A 21,954-nucleotide genomic window follows, 5' to 3' on the forward strand; every position below is an offset into this window, starting at 1 on the left:
GTCTCACGCGCACACCACACACATGCAGGTACCCTCCCTGTCTCACGCGCAGCACCGTCCCTGTCTCACGCGCAGCACCCTCCCTGTCTCACGCGCACGCACCCTCCCTGTCTCGCACACCACACACACGCACCCTCCCGGTCTCTCACACACGCACCACACACACACACACGTACCCTCCCTGTCTCTCACACACGCACCACACATACACGCACCCTCCCTGTCTCACACACGCGCACCACACAAGCACCCTCCCTGTCTCACACATGCACCCTCCCTATCTCATACACATGCACCCTCCCTGTCTCACACACACGCACCCTCCCTGTCTCACACACACGCACCCTCCCTGTCTCACACACGCACCCTCCCTGTCTCACACGCGCACCCTCCCTGTCTCACACGCGCACCCTCCCTGTCTCACACGCGCACCATCCCTGTCTCACACACGCACCCTCCCTGTCTCTCACATGCACCGCACACACACACGCACCCTCCCTGTCTCTCACACACACACACACGCACCCTCCCTGTCTCTCATGCACACTCACCCTCCCACGCACCACACACATGCACACACCACATGCATCCTCCCTGTCTCACACACGCACCCTCTCTGTCTCACACGCACACCACACACACACGCACCCTCCCTGTCTCACACACACACACCACACACGCACCCTCCCTGTCTCTCACATGCACACGCACCCTCCCTTGCACCACACACATGCACACACCACATGCATCCTCCCTGTCTCGCACACGCACCCTCCCTGTCTCGTACACGCACCCTCCCTGTCTCGCACATGCACAAGCACCCTCCCTGTCTCGCACACGCACCCTCCCTGTCTCGCACGCGCACCCTCCCTGTCTCGCACGCGCACCCTCCCTGTCTCGCACGCGCACCCTCCCTGTCTCGCACGCACCCTCCCTGTCTCGCACGCGCACCCTCCCTGTCTCGCACGCGCACCCTCCCTGTCTCGCACGCGCACCCTCCCTGTCTCGCACAAGCACCCTCCCTGTCTCGCACAAGCACCCTCCCTGTCTCGCACGCACCCTCCCTGTCTCGCACGCACCCTCCCTGTCTCGCACATGCACCCTCCCTGTCTCGCACGCACCCTCCCTGTCTCGCACAAGCACCCTCCCTGTTTCGCACACGCACCGCACGCGCACCCTCCCTGTCTTGCACACGCACCGCACACACACACAAAGGCTCCCAGCTGAACAGCTCGTCTTCAGCCTCGCCAGCCTGGTCTTCGGTGACGGCTAGCAGCACCAGTCTTCATTTCTTCGGCCCTGCCGGCCTGGTCTCCAGTGGCAGCTAGCAGCACCGGTCTTCATTTCTTCGGCCCCGCCGGCTGCAAGTAGCACGTGACACACCTGCCAGTGTGTGGCGACACACTGGTGTGTCGCGACTCACCATTGAGCATCACTGCTCTAAGTCATCCAGTGACATCTTTAATCTCACTTTCTTTGCTGCAAAACTAGCCTATCCTTTTCAATTTAAACGGATTTTCATTGATAAATTTCTGTTTTTTTTGCAAAGGTGAATATCAGTGTAAATTGATTTTTATCCTAATTTCAGAAACATAAGTGCATACCTGCAATGCTTTCCATCATCTCCTCCCCTAGAAGACTGAAAGTTAGGCATGCACAGGAACTGTGCTTGGACCATATATGCAGTAAAACAAAAAACAAAAGTGAAGGAGCTGCATGCATATGATCATACTGCAAAGGAAATATTTTGCTGGTGGAGGAGAGAGACTAGGACTATTTACAAAGCCAGCATCCCCACTAGAACTGCAGTAGAGGAGGCAGGCCAGAGCCGATGGTGCCACAACCACTGGAGTGGAAGGCTGGCGTAACCACTGGAGCTGTCCTGGAGAGAGACCCAGAGTTACCACTGGGAAGGAAGGCTAAATCTGCCACTAGAGAAGATGCTGTGTAGGGAGGTGTAAGGAACTTTGTCCTTCTCAGAAGAAGGGATCGAGAGAAAGGGAAGCTAGGAGAAGTAATGAAAAAGGGATATGCTGGGAGTACAGGGAAAGAAGAGGATGAGGAAGGGAAAGATGAGATGCTGGAGAAGGGGGAAGATTGAGAGGAGTTGACAAAAGGAAATAAAAAGAGAGATGATGGAGAAAAGAAGGAAGAGAGGAGGGAATGCTGGGAAAAGAGGCCATTAAAATTTTCATCTAGCTTTGTCAATGTAAATTATGTAGCTTTAGTCATAAAAAGTATGAGAATCCCTACTCTGGTATCCTGATCTGCTTAATATTTTTTTCCATCAATAAGCAGGCTGAATTAGCCATGACATGTGGGTGACATCTGGCAGGCACTAAACGGACTCATCTCTTCTAGCTAGTAGTGTCAAAACATGTCAGTCATTCGACTAAATAGCAGATCTGGTGAAAATTTTCTTTTCTTGTTAACTAAGGGGACAGAAGGTACTATTATCCTCTCCAATATCACTATGGCAATCTCACAGGTTGGAGTCCCCATTTCCTCATTTAGGGTGAACATATCAGAATCCCTACTGAGAGGTTCTTCGTTATCTTATTTGCTGACAAAGGCTATTCCTTTCAGAGATAACAAATTCACATCTTCATCATTGTGGTCCTGAATTAGTGTTCCCATGTTCTTGGGTTCTGAAGAAAGTTCAACAGGAATACCTTCTGACCTGCTTCCAGATTCTCCAGAACATACTTCTCCCCTGAAACACCTCACTTATTCAAAATTTATAGAAAATTTGGGAAAAATGTGCGGAATGGATGTATGCAAGGAGACAGACCCTAGGACAGAATTCTTTGATCTCAGTCAGATACTAGATAATCAAAACCAGAAATTCTTCCTGTTCACAACATTCAGCATTAATTAAAGATGAGAATATAGAAAGACCATATATTTTCTACAATGAGAAAATAGGTTGTCAGAGTATGAAAATCATTTGTTTTGGATTCGTATAATTACCTCATCATTCCATTGTCATTGCCTTCTTTAGGGCAGATTCAAAGAAATCAAGGATTTATTCAAAAATGCCTCCAGGGAAAGATCCTAGGCTACTCAACTTTGAAAAGAAAATATTTCATAATTCAATGTTAACTGCTTGTATCTCTGCTCACCAGGTAAGCCTGACTTCAGTGCCAGGAAAAATCATGGAAACGTATAAAGAATAAAATCACAAAACATTTAGATAGACATGGTTTAATGGGACACATTCAGCATGGATTTACCCAAGGAAAGTCTTGTGTCAAATCTCCTACATTTTTTTTGAAGGGGTGAATAAACACGTGGACAAAGGTGAACCAGTAGATGTGTATTTGGATTTTCAGAAGGCGTTCGACAATGTCCCTCATGAGAGGCTTCTAAGAAAGCTGGAAAGGCATGGGATAGGAGGCGATGTCCTTTTGTGGATTGCAAACTGGTTAAAAGATAGGAAACAAAGTAGGATTAAATGGTCTGTTTTCACAGTGGAAAAAGTGCCTCAGGGATCTGTACTTGGACTGGTGCTTTTTAATATATTTATAAATGATCTGGAAAGGTGAGGTGATCAAATTTGCAGATGACACAATTATGCAGAGAAGTTAAATCTCAAATGGATTTTGATAAATTGCAGGAAGACCTTGTGAAACTGGAAGTTTGGACTTCCGAATGGCAAATGAAATTATTGTGGACAAGTGCAAGGTGATGCATATAGGGAACCTTGTTGTAGTTACACAATGTTAGGTTTTATCTTAGGTGTTACCACCCAGGAAAGAGATATAGGCATCGAGTGGACAGTACATTAAATTAGTTGGCTCAGTGTTCTGTATTAGTCAAAAAGCAAATAGAATGTTAGGAATTATTAGGAAGGGAATGGCAAAATAAAATGGAGGATGTGATAAGGCCTCTGCATCGCTCCATAGTGAAACCACGCCTTGAATACAGGGTGTAATTCTGGATGCTGTTGCGTCCTTCGGTCGCAGACGGCTACGACCGCTCTGCCTCACCTCTCTTTTACCTTTCTCCTCCTCCTTTGGAAGGATGGCTGCCTCCGCTGCTGTTTGCCGAACTCCTTGGCATCTCCAAGCCAGCATGGGCATCCCCGTCCGCCATGCTTCTTCCTGAGGCCTCCTGGGGCGCGCGCACGCTGCCCACATTCTTAAACACATCATGGCGGGAACCTCGGGGGTGGCCCCACCGCATGACGTCAGTATCTCCAGGTATTTAAACCTCCGCTCCACTTGGATTCCTCGTTACCCTCCGGGGTATTTCGCTACCTATTGAAGCTCTGGGTACCCGCTCCTTGGGGGCCCCTCGCTTCTATTCGCCTTTTGGGGTTATTCAGCCTAACCTTCAGTACACCCGCCCCTCGGGGGTCTTGTCTGCTTTATTCCAGGTACACTCAGTGCTCCTAGGTACTCGCTCCTCGAGGGCCTATCCTGCTCTGGGTATCCTGCACCTCGGACCACGGGTCCTTCTCTTCACTCGACTACAGAAGAAAGCTGTCATCACTGCAACCCTGTGAGTACTACTATGCTCCAAGCTCTCCTCACTCCACCCTTCAGATTCACGGCCTATCCCGCGTTGCAGAACACTACCGGACCTTCGCTACATCTGGGTGAGATCATCAACTATATTACTACTGAGACTATCTGGAGTCTTACTGTGATATCGCTGGACTACAGCATTGTCTGTTCCTTGGATAAGTATCATCTTCATCCTAGCAATATAATAAAGCTTCCTTTCCTCTGTGTCCACTTGCTATTGAGTCTAGCCTATCGTTGTGGTTCCCCACGAGGCCCTTCCCCGTGGGAGGAGTCATCGCCACTTCGACCAAGAGTTCACATTATGCCACAAACCCAACAGTTGCCACATCTCAAAAAAGATATAGTTGCACTGGAGAAAGTGCAGAGAAGGACAACCAAAATAAGAGGCATGGAACAGCTAAAGAAGTTAGAGCTGTTCAGTTTGGAGAAGAGATGACTTGGGGGGGGTGGGGAGATATGATAGAGGTCTACAAAATCATGAAAGGACTTAAACAGGTTAATGTAAATCGGTTATTTACTCTCTCAGATTATAGAAGGACTATGGGGCACTCCATGAAGTTAGCAAGTAGCTTATTTAAAACAAATCAAAGAAAAGTTTTTCATTCAGCAGATAGTTACGGTCTGGAATTCATTGCCAGAGAATGTGATTACGGCAGTTAGTGTAACTGTGTTTAAAAAAGGTATGGATTATTTCTAGAGGAAAAATCATAAATTGCTATTAATTAATTTAAAAAAATAGTAACGAGATCTATTTAATGTTTGGGACTTGTGACTTGGATTGGCCACTGTTGGAAACAAGATGTTGAGCTTGATGGACCCTTGGTCTGACCCAATATGGCATTTCTTATGTTCTTATCTACATGACTGCATAAAAAACAGAAACCTTTCCTTCAGCCAAATGAGGGCAGAAAGTTTCATCCTCATCCTCTTTTTGATGCGGAAGAGTGCATACAACATCTGCATTCAGTCTATGAATCCTTTCATGCCGTCTCATGTACCTTGACTGCCTCGATAGTGGCTTTGCATATGGCATTGGTAAGAGCCAGCAGCATCCACAACAACGTCCACAAAACGTTGGTGGATCTGCCTTGTCTTGGGGAATACTTCTTTGGAGAAAAACTTGGAGAAATAGTCACACAAATAAAAATAAAAATATAGTTTGTGAAGGTCCAGTCCCTCTCAGCAAGACCTAAGCACCCACCACATTCGAGACGCTCCTTCTACTCATACAAGAGGCCGTACTTCCAAAGACACCCATTCTGCCCTTTTCAAGGGTACCGGCTCCTACCTTTTCCAGCTCAACAACAGCAGCAACTGCTGGCTCAAGCTTGTCAGCATGAAAGCCATCAACCTAAGATGATGCAACAGGCCCAACCAAAACCTGGGCCTAGATTTTGACCCCTACAGATGTTTATGTTCAATATATTTTTATTAAGTGATACATGAAAAAAAACTTACAAATGTCATAGACCATGGTGTCAACAAGTACACTAATATATAAAGGGAAGAACAACAATTAGACAATGCATGTTAAATTAGGCGATCACTCATTTTTTTTGTTTTGTCCAGTAGAACAATCATCACCTTTTATCCCCCGATGACATGTCAGCCCAAGCCAAATGTTGGAACCCGTGTGCATTTTCCCTGTGCTCCACAAGGCTCCACTTAACTACAGAGAGCAAGAGTTGGAACTGTCATGTTTCACCCCCTCCCTCCCACCCTTCTCCAGAGATCTATTGCCTTAAAACATGCAATAACGGGTTATACCCAGATTGAATGTTCTCATATATTAAGTACCAAACTTCTGGCTCTGTGGGGCAAGTGTTGTAGATGGGGTTTCCACGTCTGAAGGAAAGTTCGGCGGTGTCCCAGAGAGTGTCGAGAGGATAAGTTCTCCAACTGCATCAAGCGATGAAGATGGTTTCTCCAGGTCCAAAATGAAGGTGCCTTCGTGCCTCGCCAATGGATGAGGATGACTTTTTTTCCCAACTAGGCCAGCTTTGTTTTTAACAGAGTTCTTAAACCTTGGTCCGGCACCAAATAGTGAGTTATGCAGTGTAACAGCCACAAGTAAGGTGAAATTGGTAGGTGATCCCCCATCAGCGTTTCTAAATAGGCGGCAATTTGTCGCCAGTATCTATTAATAACTTGACAATCCCAAAAAACATGTGATAAGTTCCCTGTCCCCTTCCCACAACGTACACACTTGTCTGTATCCGCAATGCCTGCTTTAAAGGCAATTTTGGGAGAAATGTGGGCTCTACACAGAAATTTTAAGTGCATCTCCCAGAGGTACATATTACTGGTAATAGGAAGTACCCCTCTCATACTATATGAGAAAATACACTGCGTCAAGCGGAAACTCCCATCTCGATTCCAACAATCCACGAACACTTGATAAGAGTCCATGGGGGTGTCATGTGCTAGCTGCCGATAATAGAGTGAGAGGGTGGGCTCTTTTCTGGTGTCAAAATTGAAAAACCCATCTAACGCTTTAAACGCTGCTAAGTGTTGGGCAGGCTGCCCCAGAGACCTAAGATAATGGCCAAGCTGCAAGTAACCAAAAATGTGAGTTCCTGGGAGTCCATACAATTCCTGTAAAGAAGCAAAGGATAAAAGACACCCCTCTGCATGCAGCACATGGCCCAGGTACAATATGCCCTTGTTCTTCCAGGACGCAAAGTAAGTAGTTGTGGAGCCAGGGGAAAAATCCAAGTTCCCTCTCAAGGAGATTAAATATGTACACTGCCGTGGTATCCCCAAAAGGCTAGTGAGGTGCGTCCAAGTTTTACACAATGGTATTATCAGCGGATGGTTTGCTAGCAGAGGTGGCATGTTGTCCCCTGCGCTCATAAGAACATAACTAAGGGTCAGGGGGCCAGTGAAAGTAGCCTCTGCTAGGATATTAACAAAGGGAGACTTCCCCAAGAGCCAGCCTCTGATCAAGCGGAGGTTAGCTGCCCTCCCATAGTAGTTAAGGTTAGGAATCCCCATGCCACCTCTAGTCCAAGGAAGCTTTAACTAGTGCAGTGGTATTCTAGCCTTTCCTCCTTTCCAAATAAATTGGCGCAATAATTGACCTATCCGTGTGAGATCCCTGGATAGTAGCATCAATGGGTAATTCTGTAGAATATACAACCATTTTGGTAATATCACCATCTTGAATAAGTTTATCCGACCTCCCACTGAAAGCGGTAAATTACGCCACGCTTGGAGTTTCTCTTTAGTGGCTTGTAGTAATGGGGGAATATTAAGATTGTATATGTTTTGTACATCAGTAGTAAGGTAGATTCCTAAATATTTAAGAGAGCCACGGGCCCACTGTAAAGGAAAAGATCCCCCTCCCAGTGCTCCTTCAGTGAATCTGGATATGCCAGTGCTTCAGACTTATCCCAATTAATGCGCATGCAGGAGAGTGCTGAGTATTGATGAAACAGCTCAAGAAGTGTCTGTAGCGATCGGCGGGAGGATGTGAGAAAAGCCGCATATTTAAAAACTTCTTTTTTTCCTCCGTCCTGAAATTGTGCTCCCCTAATGACCGGGTTAGCTTCTATGGCCAGTAGAAAAGGTTCCAAGGTGAGTAAGAAAATTAGTGGAGAGAGAGGACAACCTTGCCTAGTTCCCCTTCCCACTGCAAAGGATTCGGTCAAACCCCCACCCCCCCCCCCCCCCCCCCCACCCCCGTTGACCTGTATTTGCGCCTCTGGGACACTGTATAGAAGTTCAATAGCTTGGTAAAAGGAGCCGCCAAACCCCATTAATCGTAAGATATGGAACATATAACCCCATTCCACTCTATCAAAGGTCTTCTCTGTGTCCAGGCTTATCACCAGATAAGAATCATTAACTCGATTGCAAAGCACCATGGCCTTAACTACTTGTCTAATGTTTTGAAGTGCGTACCACTTCTTAACAAAGCATACCTGCCCATGTTGTATCAGATAAGGCAGGACATTCCCCAACCGCTCTGCCAGAACTTTTGCCATTATTTTATAGTCTTCATTTAGCAACAAGATAGGACGATAAGATGCTGGTAATAAAGGGTCCTTGCCCAGTTTCGGGATAATAGTTACATGGGCTTGGTTTCCTCCTATAGGAAAGGTCCCCTGATCAATTAAAGAATTGTAAACTTTAGGAAGGAGCCTAGAGAGCGGCCCAGCCAAGCACCGGTAAAACTCTGAACTGTACCCATCTGGGCCCAGGGCTTTTAATATGCGCATCTGCTGTATCACTCGAGACACCTCTTCGTCGGAAATGGGCTCATTTAGATAGTGGCTGCATTCCAGCGTCAGGGAAGGAAGCTGAATCTGCTCCCCAAACGCCTCCCACTTAGAGGCATCCCAGCCCTCCTATTGATATAGTTTGGAATAGTATATGGGAAAGACCCGTCTAATACCTTCAACATCAATCACTATCTTTTGTTGGGTATTCTTGATGGCTGGAATATATCGAGATCCCCTGGCCGATTTAATTAAATGTGCCATCAGTTTACCAGATTTTTGTCCAAATTGGAAAAGCTTGTATTGGTAAAAGAGAAGGCTCTTTGTTCGCTGATGGATTACGGTATTAATGGCCGTTTGCAAAGAGAGATACCTTTCCCTATGTGCCATGGATGGACCATGTATTAAATCCCGCTTGCCTTGTTGAAGTTGAGCACTCAGGGTAAGGAGTTGTTTATCGAGGGATTTTTTCCTGTGGGCTATGTAAGATATAATATCCCCTCTGAGCACCACCTTGGCCGAATTCCAAAAAAGAATAGGGTTATCCTTGTGTTGGGAATTCGAAGATTCAAAGGCAGCTCATCTGTCCTTTAAATATTGTTGGAAGGTTATATCCTCTGCCAAGAAGTATGGATATTTCCAAGTAAAGGAACAGGATTGCAGAAGGGGATTGTTCAAAGCCAGCCATACAGGCGCATGATCTGAAACTACCACATCAATCCTGGCTTTAACAACTTTGGAAAAGCTATTAGTGCTCATTAAAAAATAATCTAACCCCTCTCCAGGGGGTGCAGCGTTCTCCAGACATCAGGGGACCTTTCTTAAAGGGAGGAGGAATAGCCTAGTGGTTAGAGCAGTGGACTATGAACCAGGAGACCAGCGTTCGAGTCCTGCTGTCGCTCCTTGTGACCTTGGGTAAGTCACTTTACCCTCAATTGCCTCAGGTACAAAAACTTAGATTGTTAGCCCTCTGGGGATAGAGAAATACCTACAATACCTAAATGTAAACCAATGTGATATCCCGATTGAGATCGAATGTCGGTATACAAAAAAAATAAATAATAAATCTGTAAGGTGGAGAGTTTTCTCCAAAAACTGTATCCCCTTACTGGACACTCCCTTTGTTTTTGCCGAGGAGGCTCTATCATGTATGGGGTCTTTAATGGCATTGAAGTCCCCTCCTATAATTACCATATCATCTATGTAGGGCAGAAGTAAGGCGTATTTATCACGAAAAAAAGAAGCTCGATACACATTAGGGGCATAAACGCTACACAAAATGATTGGAGCCTGATTATATTCTCCCTCAAGGATTAAATATCTACCTTCTGGGTCTTTGATTTTTCAATATCATTATAGGAAAGGATCCCTTAATAAGTATAGCTACACCGGCTGATTTTGAATTTGCAGATGCATAATAGACTGAGCCTACCCAATGCTGTTTCAGTTTATCATGTTTGGTATCAGTGAGATGAGTCTCCTGTAAGAAAGCTATATCAGCTGACTTCTTATTTAGGGCTTGCAATAGCTTGGTTCGTTTGATAGGAGAATTAATGCCCCCAAAATTCCAGGAGAAAAGAGATATGTTATGGTTACTTGATGGGGTTCATGAACCATGGGAGTACAGAAAGTTGTGAATAGTTTTGAAAGAAGAGTGAGCCTCCCAGCTGGGCCCACTCCTCCAGAGCACAAAACGAGAAAAAAAAAGAAAAAACAGTCTACAGCTGAATGTGGAGTTACAGAAACAAGGCTGTAGATCTCTGTCCCCCAGCCCCACCTGTTCCAACCCATCCCCCCCCCCACCCTCCTTTCGCCCCCCCCTCCTCCCTCCCTCCATACCTCCCCCTATTGCACTCCAACTTAACCCCCCTCCCCAGCCCCACCATCCTGTGATGGCAGGTGAAGATCACATTGACACAGCGCCCATCCCTCCCCCCCCCCCCCCCCATCCGCACCATCACATCACTACAGAATATGAACTATTAGTAATGCACCACATGAAAAACAATGTTAATAACAGAGGTCAGAACTTCCATGTGTATATTCAACTCGACAATGCAAAACATCCCAGAAAGAACAAAGCTGTTCATGGCACGAAAACGATCATAGAGCTGTCCACCTTCAGATGTCGTTCCCGGGGTCAACCAGAAAATGCTGTCCGGAGTCCCCAAAACCAGGCTAATCAAAGGAGGCCTCTGAGCAACTGGCCCTCTTGCGGAGGAACAGTAAAGAAAGGTGATTGTGTCTGGGACTGTTCTGGTCCTTGTAATTGGGAAGGGGCTCTCCCTCGGCACCCATCAAAAGTTAGCCCAGCTCTTAATCAACTTGAGGGGTGATTTGAATTTAAGTCAAAACTGCAACCGATGTATAGAAAATTCAAATTATAATCCTGCTTTGTAACCAGGTCAAACCTGCATACTACTGGTGACAACGGATGTTCCAAACCTCCCAGGTAGAATGTAAACCGTATGGCTTCTCTCTGGCCTCCCGTGGATCCAATTCAAATGTCTCCAGAGACTGGCGCAGGTAGTGCTTGGATATATTGTTTAATGGAGTCTACATCAGTAAACCATCGGACTCCCTGATCCATTGGGACCCGCATCTTGGTGGGATAGACGAGCACTGCCCGGATACCTCTTTTATAAAGTTGTGCACAATATGGTGCTAAAGCCCGGCGCTGCTGCGAGACCGCCAGTGAAAAGTCCTGAAATATTAGTACCGGGTTGTTCTCATACGCCGGTTTGGTCCCTTGTTGAACAGCGCGAATGATCACCGCCTTGTGCGAATAATTTAAAACTTTTGCAATCACCACCCGGGGCTTAGCCTGATCATCTCGCTTGGGGCCCAGATGGTGCGCCCTTTCCATGCAAAATGTGCCCGACAGCTCGGTGAGTTTCAAAGCAGTTGGAAGCCATCCTTCCAGAAATTTGGGGAGCTGGTATTCAGATATGTTTTCCGGTATTCCTTCTAACCGTAGATTAGCTCTCCTCAAGCGGTTTTCAAGGTCTTCTAGCTTAAGAGACTGCTTTTCCAGCACCATCTTAAGCGTAGCTATATCGGCTTGTGCCATGTGGAGGCCATCTTGGTTAGCTGAGACCCGCATCTCTATCTCAGAAAAACGTCGATCAATCGCCGCCATCCCCGAGGTGAGTTTATGGAGCTGATCTGAGATTTCTTTTTAGTTCCGGGTTAATCGCTGCCAAGACCGCCACCGTCAGCTCCGCTGTAGGGCTTTGCAAGGACGTGCCCTGATCCAGCATTCCCACCGCAACTTCCGGAGTAGGATCGGGCGTACAGGCCTTATCTTGGTCCTTTTCCTTCTCCTTGTCTTTCTTGCCCGCACGCACCATCATCTGGGCTGAATAATCCGCGAGATGTTTCGGGTGTTTCGCTAAAGAAGGCCGTCTGAAAATTACAGGTGCAGCGGTATGAGGCGGGATAATAAGGACCTGGGCGCAGAGATGAGAGATCACATCCTCTCTCGTCAAGGTCCCCTACAGATTTTTAATAGTCACCCTCTCCAGTACCCAGGCCTTCCTGGAAGAATGGTGCCAGATAACCAAGGACCAATGAGTCCTCAAAATCATGGAATCTGGATTGCATTTGTATTTCTCCCAGCTACTATTTCTCCCTTATTGTTTGACCCTCAGTTTGTATCAGTCTCACTTAAGAACATAAGAAATTGCCATGCTGTGTCAAACCAAGGGTCCATCAAGCCCAGCATCCTGTTTCCAACAGAGGCCAAAACCAGGCCACAAGAACCTGGCAATTACCCAAACACTAAGAAGATCCCATGCTACTGATGCAATTAATAACAGTGGCTATTCCCTAAGTAAAATTGATTAATAGCCATTAATGGACTTCTCCTCCAAGAACTTATCCAAACCTTTTTTGAACCCAGCTACACTAGCTGCACTAACCACATCCTCTGGCAACAAATTCCAGAGCTTTATTGTGCGTTGTGTGAAAAAGAATTTTCTCCGATTAGTCTTAAATGTGTTACTTGCTAACTTCATGGAATGCCCCCTAGTCCTTCTATTATTCAAAAGTGAAAATAACCGAGTCACATCTACTCGTTCAAGACCTCTCATGATCTTAAAGACCTCTATCATATCCCCCTCAGCTGTCTCTTCTCCAAGCTGAACAGCCCTAACCTCTTCAGCCTTTCTTCATAGGGGAGCTGTTTCATCCCCTTAACACAACTCCATCTACGATCCAACATGGATAGGGATTCAACGCCCAGAATTTCCTCATCCCCAAAAGATTTGGGAGATTGAGACCCATTCTAGATTTGAGAGGCCTGAACAAGCACCATCTCTGAGAGAAATTTAAAGTAAATTCCCTTAGCATGATTCTTCTCTACATCCACAAGGGGGAATGGATGTGTGCTCTCAGCTTGAAGGATGCATATGCTCACATACCCATTTATCCACAAACTAGCACTACCTTCGTTTCAATGTGGATTCTTCCTATAATCAATATAGGGTACCTCTTTTCAGCCTGTCAGCAGCTCAGAGAATCTTCACTAAATGCCTGGATGTAGGCGCAGCACACTTATACTGTATCAAGGAGTCTGTCTTCCTGTACCTGGGTGATTGACTTGTCACAGCCAGTTTCCAAGAGAGCTTGTTCTTCTGCCTGCACAAGACAGTTCAGCTTCTGCAGAGATTGGGATTTCTGGTGCAATTTGAGAAGTAGAATCTGGAACCAACCCAGAAAATAAAGTTCATCGGGGCATGGATATATTCACTACAAAAGAGGGATGTTTTACCAAAAGAATGAGCAAACATTGAGATCAGTCCTTCACAAGCTCCTGGTCTTGCAGTGGTCACGATCCAGAGTGATTCTAGTTTTCTTAGGTCATATGTGACACCCATACATGTACTTCCTTTAATTTGCCTCACCTAAATTGGGGTCTGTAATGTCAACGGGACCAATTAACTCAGCCCTTGACACCCCCAATACAAGTCTCCAGAGATTTGAAATGGGAATTGCACTGGTGGTTGTGCTTCCTTGTACTTCAGGAGAGAGTTCTGCTTTGCATTGTCCCCCATCAGGTAATCTTAGCAATGGACACCTCCACAAAAGAATATGTGTGTGGGGGGGGGGGGTGTCTACACCAGATCCTTTGAGACCTAGGTAAAGCACTTTCAAATCAATCTGCTAGAACTAAGAACAAACAGATATGCAAATACGACTTACGCATCTTCTCCAAGAAAAGAGCATTCTAATTTAAACTGACAACCAAGTTGTCATATTTTATTTATTTAACACATTTCTATACCGCCTATCAACTTTCCTAAGCAGTTTACAAGAAACATCCATTTCATGTCAACAAACAGGGAAGTACAGGTCATGGACTCTTTACCAGGAAGTGCTAAACATCTAGCAATGGGCATGCAGAAACTAAACTGTCTTACAATCTTACAATCCACTTATCTTCCGGGAATCTCCAACACATTCGAAGATCTTCTCAGCAGTTTTTTTTACCTAAACGAGTGGTCTCTACAATAAACCACAGCTGACACTATTCAGCTTATAGGGTCTACCAATGGCCAACTTATTCATATCAGAACAAGAAGTCAGAGAAATTCTGCTCCATTTAGCTCAGCAAACTCACGTTAGTTCAGGATGCTTGCCTACTCAATTGGAACAATAGTCTCGTGTGTTTCCGCTAATATCTTCAGAACAGTGAAGAAAGTGCTGCAGGATTGAGCTCCACTAATCTTAATAGCTCCAGGGTGACTTAGACAGTTGTATGTGTATCTCGTACAGCTTTCCAGCAGTCCTTCAGTTCATCTGGGAACAGACCCTGCTCTGTTAACTCAAGATGAAGGAACTCTATTCCAGTCAAACCTTCCATTTCTCAACTTGACAGATTGGATGTTTAATGCTCATTAATCACTAATCTCTCTTTGCCCAGAGAGATTTAAGACATAATAGTTTCAGGCAGAAAACCAACTAGGAAAAGCCTATGGCTTGAAGTGGAAAAATTTTTTCTTGTGGTATGAACAAAATGCCTTGGACATGTTTTCTTGCAAGACTAAACAGTTGCTAACCTACTTGCTCTTCCTCTCAGAATCAGGCCTTGCTACATCTTGACTTAGGAAACCTATTTTCCTGCATACTCTGTTTTTAATGTAAACCGGTATGATTTGTATCTGATACAAGAATGTCTGTATATAAAAATGCTAAATAAATAAATAAATCTTCTGTAAAAGTACATCTCAGTGCCGTAGTGGCTTTTCCCGTTTCAGTGGACAATATCAGAATAAGAAGTCAGAGAAATTCTGTAGGTGACCAGATTTATGGCATGTTAAATTGTGTTGCAGAAACTTTTGATAACACGGGACCTCAACATTGTCCTTTCTCAACTGATGAAACTGCCTTTTGAACCATTAGAATTGGCTTCTCTTAAATTCCTGACATGGAAAGTTTTTGGGTTGTTTTTTTCTTGTAGCAGTAACCGCCAGAAGAGTCAGTGAACTCAAGCTCTCATTCACTTTCCACCATATATGTAATTCTTCCATAAAAGGTGGGGCTCCACACTTGCCCCAAGTTTCTCCCAAAAGTCATGTCATCTTTCCATATTAATCAGTCCATTGAATAACCTACCTTCTTTAAAAGAATGCAGCTGCATTGCCAATCTTCACAGCTCTTCATGTATTACAATCCTAGCAGACTTGGCATAGCAGTCTCCAAGCGTATATTGTCTAACTGGATAGTGGGTTGTATTCAGCACTGCTACACATCAGCAGGTCTACAAATCAGACTCTGACAAAGCTCATCAAGTCAGAACTATAGCCTCTTCCATCGCTTATCTCCAAGAAGTACCTCTCAAAGACACTTGCAAAGCTGCAGTGTGGTCCTCAGTTCACATCTTAATGTCCTATTACTGTCTGGATAATCTTTCAAGTATTGACAGTAAATTCAGCAAAGCAGTTTTGCGCAACTTGCTTTCATAGTAGTGTACTCTCTCTACAGTGGAGAAAGGGTTGTTTACTCAGTAAATGTTCCGCTCCGTCCTGACTAATTCAGCCTGCTTATCGACAGAAAAAAGCAAGTTTGCTTACATAAATGGTGTTTTCCATAGATAGTAAGACGTTAGCTCTGCTAAATACCTATCCACCTCCCTGCAGTGTTGACTTTTTAGCTAGGTTTAGCTCTGGTATCAACTGAGGAGGCTCACAAAACACAGTTCATGGTAGTAAACTTGCCTTTTTTTTTTTTTTTAACTATCTTTGCTTCTGCCATCAGAATCTGATATTTATTAAGAAAATAAATAATTGTTTACATTGATTTTCTCCTGTTTAAATCCTGATACATTCCCAGGAAAAAGAAATAAAAGCCCAAACATTGCCAAAAAAGGTGTCTCGTGTGATGGTGTTGGAAGAGTCAAACATGTAATCTCCCAGAGTGGTGATGGCAAAACAGTGCTTACACATACTAGGTTTTATGGCAGTAATGACAGAGGGGGTGACATGAGTCAAATAAGTCTAGTCTTAATCAGCTATATTCAAAGGATATATCCAATTGAGCAAACATTTTTTTTTTTTAAGTGAATTGTCCTTGAAGCCCAGTTGAAATAAAAGTGGGCTAGTGCCTGATCCCCCTCCTCTATGCTCTCCAACCCACCAAATGAAAAAAAAGATTCAGCCATAACCCCCCCCCCCCCTCATTTTCTGATATAAATGGAAAAGTGGTTGAGCCCCCTCCTGCCTCCACTCCACCCTTCCCTAATCTAATGCACTCCACGGAGCCCACTTCCAGTATTTCTCTGACAACAACTCTGGTAGCATATGATAATGTAAATCAGATCAGAAAAACAATTCAGAATATTGCTTGTTCTACATTGTTTCCAATTTTTCTTCAGGACTGAAATCCATGCACAGTGTCTGTAGAGTTCAGTACAACTCATCATTGGATCACTAATCACTCACTGTATTTTTTTTTTTTTGCTATTCATACAAAAAAAGAAAAAACATGATTATTAATTGTGATCTAAAGATTCTTGTACTCAGTTTAATTTGTCTAGATATTCCTTGTAAGGTATTTGGTGAATTAACAAAAAGAAAACTTGTCTTTTAGGTTATCCGTACTTTGGATCCCAAGCAGAACCAGGGGACAGTTCCAGAATTACAAGCTTTGAAGAATCAGCTGCAAGAACGTGACAGGATGATCCATTCTTTAGAGGTATTAAACCTTATTCCTTCAGAATATTTTCTGTGGAGGCAATGATTTATATATATTTTTAGGGATGTGTATTCATTTGAAACATGCAAAATATGCAGCAAACAATATAAAGCAAAAAAATTGGTCTCCAGCAGCCCTGAAAATCCTTGGGTCCCAGGCCTACCCTAGTAGGCCACTGGTGGTCCCTTTGAGCCCCATACCTGGTCCAAAAAGCTAATCTAACCTGGTCAGGTCCTTTTCCCTCTCCTTGTTTCAACGTTCTAAAGCTGGAGGGCTCTCACCCTGCCACCAATTTTACCCCTTCCCTGGATCCTACCTAAAAAGTGGCAGGAATGATGCCCGCTCACTCCCGCCTATGTCTCAGCCCTTTAAAATTGGTACCATGGGAGTCACGTGATGTGGTGAATCCGGCTAGACGTGCACTGACCGGGTTCCAGCCGTCTCATTGTGTTTTCAACTGAGGGACGCATTGAAAATTTCATAGGGTGATCAATTTTGCAATCTTATCTTACCCTCATCTCATCGGTCAAGTTTATCAACGAGATAATCTCGGAATGGCGACTAAATTACAACGCAAAGAGAAGGAGAAAGCAAAACCAGCTGAAACCAAGATGGCGCCAGCTTCTCCCGACCCTGTCGATACCATAACAGACGAATCGCTGGAAGACAGAATCTCACAGGCGGTCGTGCTAGCACTGGACGCGCGCTTGCACCAGATTGCGGAGCAGATAGCTGAAGTGCGGTCCTCGCTGGGAGAGATTGAAGGTCGGGTGGAAAGAGTAGAGGGCCGCACCACCCTCGTGGAAGACGACGTTGGAACCCTAGAACGAAAAATCCAAGCGCTGGAACAAAGCAGTAAGCAACAAACTGAAAAGCTCGATGAGCTCGAAAACAGGGCGAGATGCAATAATCTCAGATTTGTTGGGTTTCCAGAGTCCATCCCAGACAGGGAGATTATGCGCACGCTGGAGCAATGGCTGGTGGCCATGATTCCAACGCTTCATGTCGCCGCGGGAGGTTTGATGGAGAGAGCGCACTGTTTGGGCCCCAAACTGGCGGAAGGAACCAGGAGCAGGCCGCGAGTGATTATCGCAAAATTTCTCCACTATGTCAATAAAATGACCATTTTGCAGCACTTCCGAAAGGAAAAGGATATCAAGTTCGAGAATCAGAAGATATTAATATTTCAAGATTTTTCAGCACACGTGTCTGGGTTACGGAAGGCCTACACCCCCTTGTGCTCGGAACTGGTCAAGAAGAAAGTGAGGTTTATGCTTCTCTATCCCGCTAAATTGAAAGTCTGGCATCAGGGAGAGCAAAAAATTTTTGAAGACACTGCGGCAGCACAAGTGTTTATCAACCAGATCCCACAACCAACAGCTACCCCTGCGGAGTGACAGTTGACTTATCCCCGCCATATGGCGGGTATTCACAGCTGGTTATACTTTAAGGTTAATGGAGATAGCGAAGTGGGGTAACTTCGATGCGGCACTGGATTACACGGGAGGAGGACCTCCGGCCCTGGACGGCTTTATAAGCTTTACAGTCTGGTTTGGCCTTCCTTTAACATAGCTCGTGCGCATATTTCTTTGTGCTGCGGCGTTTCTCATACTTATTGTTGGTTATGCTTTATTTTACCAGTCAGCGAGTTTGGTATGCAACTATTTTCTAACAAACTCATTTCGGGGGCTTGTGTTTAGTTGAGCCCGGAAAAGGTTTCATTTTATTTAATGAGACGGCTGTACACGTCAGCTCGTTGACTCCAAGTCCCTAAATTGGGATGTCTCTATATTTGGAAAGGGGATTGGGAGAAGGGGGGTTGGAAGGGAGGGGGGATTGGGGAGGGGGGGAGGGGATGGTTAGGGGGGGCGTGGGAAGATCACATTGCTGTTTGAAGGACCGGGACATTTTAATGGTTTTCTTTGTTTTCAATGTCACTCACTTTCTGCCCACCCGCACGGCGCTTAATACCTCGGCATTTAACATTCATATGGGATCTTTGAGGGATGACGGTATGGAAACCCTACCACACCCCATGTATACTCCTGTGCTCCTATGGCAGGGAAAATAGTCTCTTGGAACGCGGCGGGTTTGGGTACGCCCATTAAGCGGGAGAAAGTCCTAGCTCACCTAAACAAACTAGAAGCCAAATTAATTTTTCTACAAGAAACACATTTGTCACAAACGGAAGCAAGAAAATTGGCTAAGAAAGGGTTCACTCAAATTTTTTCTGCAGCTGGCTCTTCAAAAAGTCGCGGAGTTGCCATATTAATTCACAGGTCCTTTGATTTTAAAGTACAGAAACAGATAATGGATCCCAAGGGTAGATATGTTATTGCTGTTGGTTCTCTCATGGGGTTAGAAGTGACCCTTGTTTCTGTTTACGCCCCGAACCAATATGATCATCTCTTTTTTACAGAGCTGGTATCTCAGATTTCGGTATTTGCTGCACGACCTATTATATTGGGGGGCGATCTGAACTGTGTAGTTGACCCTGCTATTGATAAGCATCCAGCGAGGGCAGACCATCCCATGGGAGACAATAAGGGACCGCTGTTCTTATGTGCGCAGCTGCGATTGCTAGACCTTTGGCGGGTGTTAAATCCCGGGAACCATGATTTCACACACCTGGCTAGGGCACATGCATCTTGGTCAAGAATTGACTATTTATTAGTGTCTGAAGTTCTGTTGCAGAAATTTTCACATGCCAAGATCATGGATTTAATAATATCAGATCATTGCCCAGTGACAGCCCAGTTAGAAGTTATCCCATCTGATAGGTGCTCTCAATGGAGAATGCCTGGGTTTCTTTCCACGGATCGGGATTTCCCTCTCTTTTTACAGAAAAAATGGTCTGAATATGTTAAGGATAATGAACAACACCTTCAGCAGCCTATCTTGTTTTGGGAAACAGCCAAAGTAGTCATGAGAGGCCATATAATCAGTTATACTAGCTATAAAAAAAAAGAAACAAACAGCTGACATTCTTCGCTTAACTCAGCAACTAGAGAGCCTGAAAACCAAACTCATGGGCCGCTTAACTGATCCAATTTTGGCGGACTTTAGAGCTACTCAAACAGCTTTAAATGACATCTTGCATGCTAAGGCCACTGCGTCTATACAGCAGAGCAAATTCCGCATGTTTCACCATGCTAATAAAGCAGGCAAGATGCTAGCTAATCTTCTTAAAAGTCAGGATCCCAGCAAATTTATACCGGCGATTAAAGACACAAAAGGGACAATACATACTGACTCCAAGGTCATAGCGAATATATTTTCCCAATATTATAAACAATTATATACTTCTGAGTCTCCTCAACGGGATGCAATATCGCATTTCCTAATGCGGGTGCCATGTCCAACTCTCTCAGAGGAGCAATGTGCCTTCTTGAATAGAGACATTGAACCGACTGAAGTGGCGGAAGCTATTAAATCTTTACCAGCTCACAAGGCACCTGGACCGGACGGTTTTGACTCTGTGTTTTATAAATCGTTGAGTGTGGACCTTTCAGAGCCTCTGACCCGGGTTTTCGTAGCTATAAAAAACAGTGGGTCAATGCCAGAAACGATGAGGTCTGCTAATATAGTGGTCCTTCCGAAGCCGGGGCGCGACTCTCTCCTAACTGGTTCATACCGACCGATTTCTCTACTTAATCTAGACATAAAATTATATGCCAAGGTATTAGCAAATCGCCTCCAAGATATCATGCCCTGCCTCATCGGAACAGATCAAGTAGGTTTTGTGAAGGGGAGGAGGGCTACTGTTAATATTCACAGGGTACTGTGCGCTTTGGAGCGCTGCAATTCCCAGGGGATCCTGGACCCTCTGTTGGTGACATGCGATGCTGAGAAAGCATTCGACAGAGTGGAATGGGAGTTCTTGAAGCAGACTTTGAAGAAATTTGGTTTTCCAGATTTTTTTTTTCAATATATTACACTTTTATATACCAACCCTACAGCTCGCATTATGGTAAATGGTTCTTTGTCGGAGCCTTTCCCGCTAGGTAGGGGTACAGGGCAGGGGTGCCCACTATCTCCCCTTCTGTTTATATTATCAGTTGAACCTATGGTGCTTGTCCTCAGGGATGACGTGAATATACAGGGCATACCAGTGGGGAAACATATACATAAAACTTTACTTTTTGCAGATGATCTGCTTTTATTATTATCCAGTGCGCGGGAGTCCCTCCCTCGGGCGGTGCAAGTTATTGCAGCTTATCAGGCTGTGTCCGGTTTCAAACTCAATTTGGATAAGACCGAGGCTTTAGACATTACGGGAACTCTAGAGTCTACTTGGAGGGACTTTCCAGTGCGATGGGCTGGGGATACAATTAAGTATCTAGGTGTGTACATTCATAAAAATACTCAGCAATGGTACCAGGTTAATGTGCCTCCACTGTTAGAAAAGATTAGGAAACAGTTGGAAGCTTGGTTAAACTTACCTTTGTCTATGCAAGGTAGGATAGCAGTCATAAAAATGATCATTGCGCCAAAATTAATATATTTACTGCTTATGCTTCCTATATACCTTTTGGGCAAGGATCTCAAGTTTCTCCAACGCACCATCAGTCGTTTCATATGGCGGGGGAAGAAAGCAAGGATATCGTATACTACTCTTATAGCACCTAGAATGAAAGGGGGTTTCAATTTACCAGATTTCAAAACATATGCCTGGGCGGCACACATGCGGTTTCTGGGGGATTGGCTGCAGGGTACTTGTGAGTACACGGATTCTGCCCTGGCGCATGACCTATGTCAACCACTTACCCCCAAATTGGTTCTCCATTTATCACACAAAGAGTTGTCTCGGCTGGGTGTTAAAGCTCAATTAATATCTGTTATACACAGGACCTGGCGAGAATTGAGGAATCGGCTCCAGTTGCCCTTTCAGATCTCCTCACAGTATCCGCTGACTAATAACCCTTTGACACCTCCTTTTGAATCCATGTTTTTGGGGCGCAGCATGTCTACGGGGGAGGTTCTTTTGGGCCATGTTTTGGACTCCCAATCCG

General features: G+C 45.0%; 1 protein-coding gene across 5 annotated transcripts in view; it reads left to right on the forward strand.

Annotated features, from left to right (window-relative positions):
* HOOK3 (hook microtubule tethering protein 3) overlaps positions 1-21,954 on the forward strand; it is a 1,188,278-nt gene that overhangs the window by 1,071,383 nt on the left and 94,941 nt on the right. For all 5 annotated transcript variants that reach the window (XM_029601894.1, XM_029601878.1, XM_029601884.1 and 2 more), the window contains one exon: positions 16,838-16,942. In XM_029601894.1, the coding sequence (XP_029457754.1) occupies positions 16,838-16,942 (105 nt within the window). The remainder of the gene's footprint in view (positions 1-16,837; positions 16,943-21,954) is intronic.

Source organism: Rhinatrema bivittatum, chromosome 1 (assembly GCF_901001135.1).
Source record: "Rhinatrema bivittatum chromosome 1, aRhiBiv1.1, whole genome shotgun sequence".
Lineage (NCBI taxonomy): Eukaryota > Metazoa > Chordata > Amphibia > Gymnophiona > Rhinatrematidae > Rhinatrema > Rhinatrema bivittatum.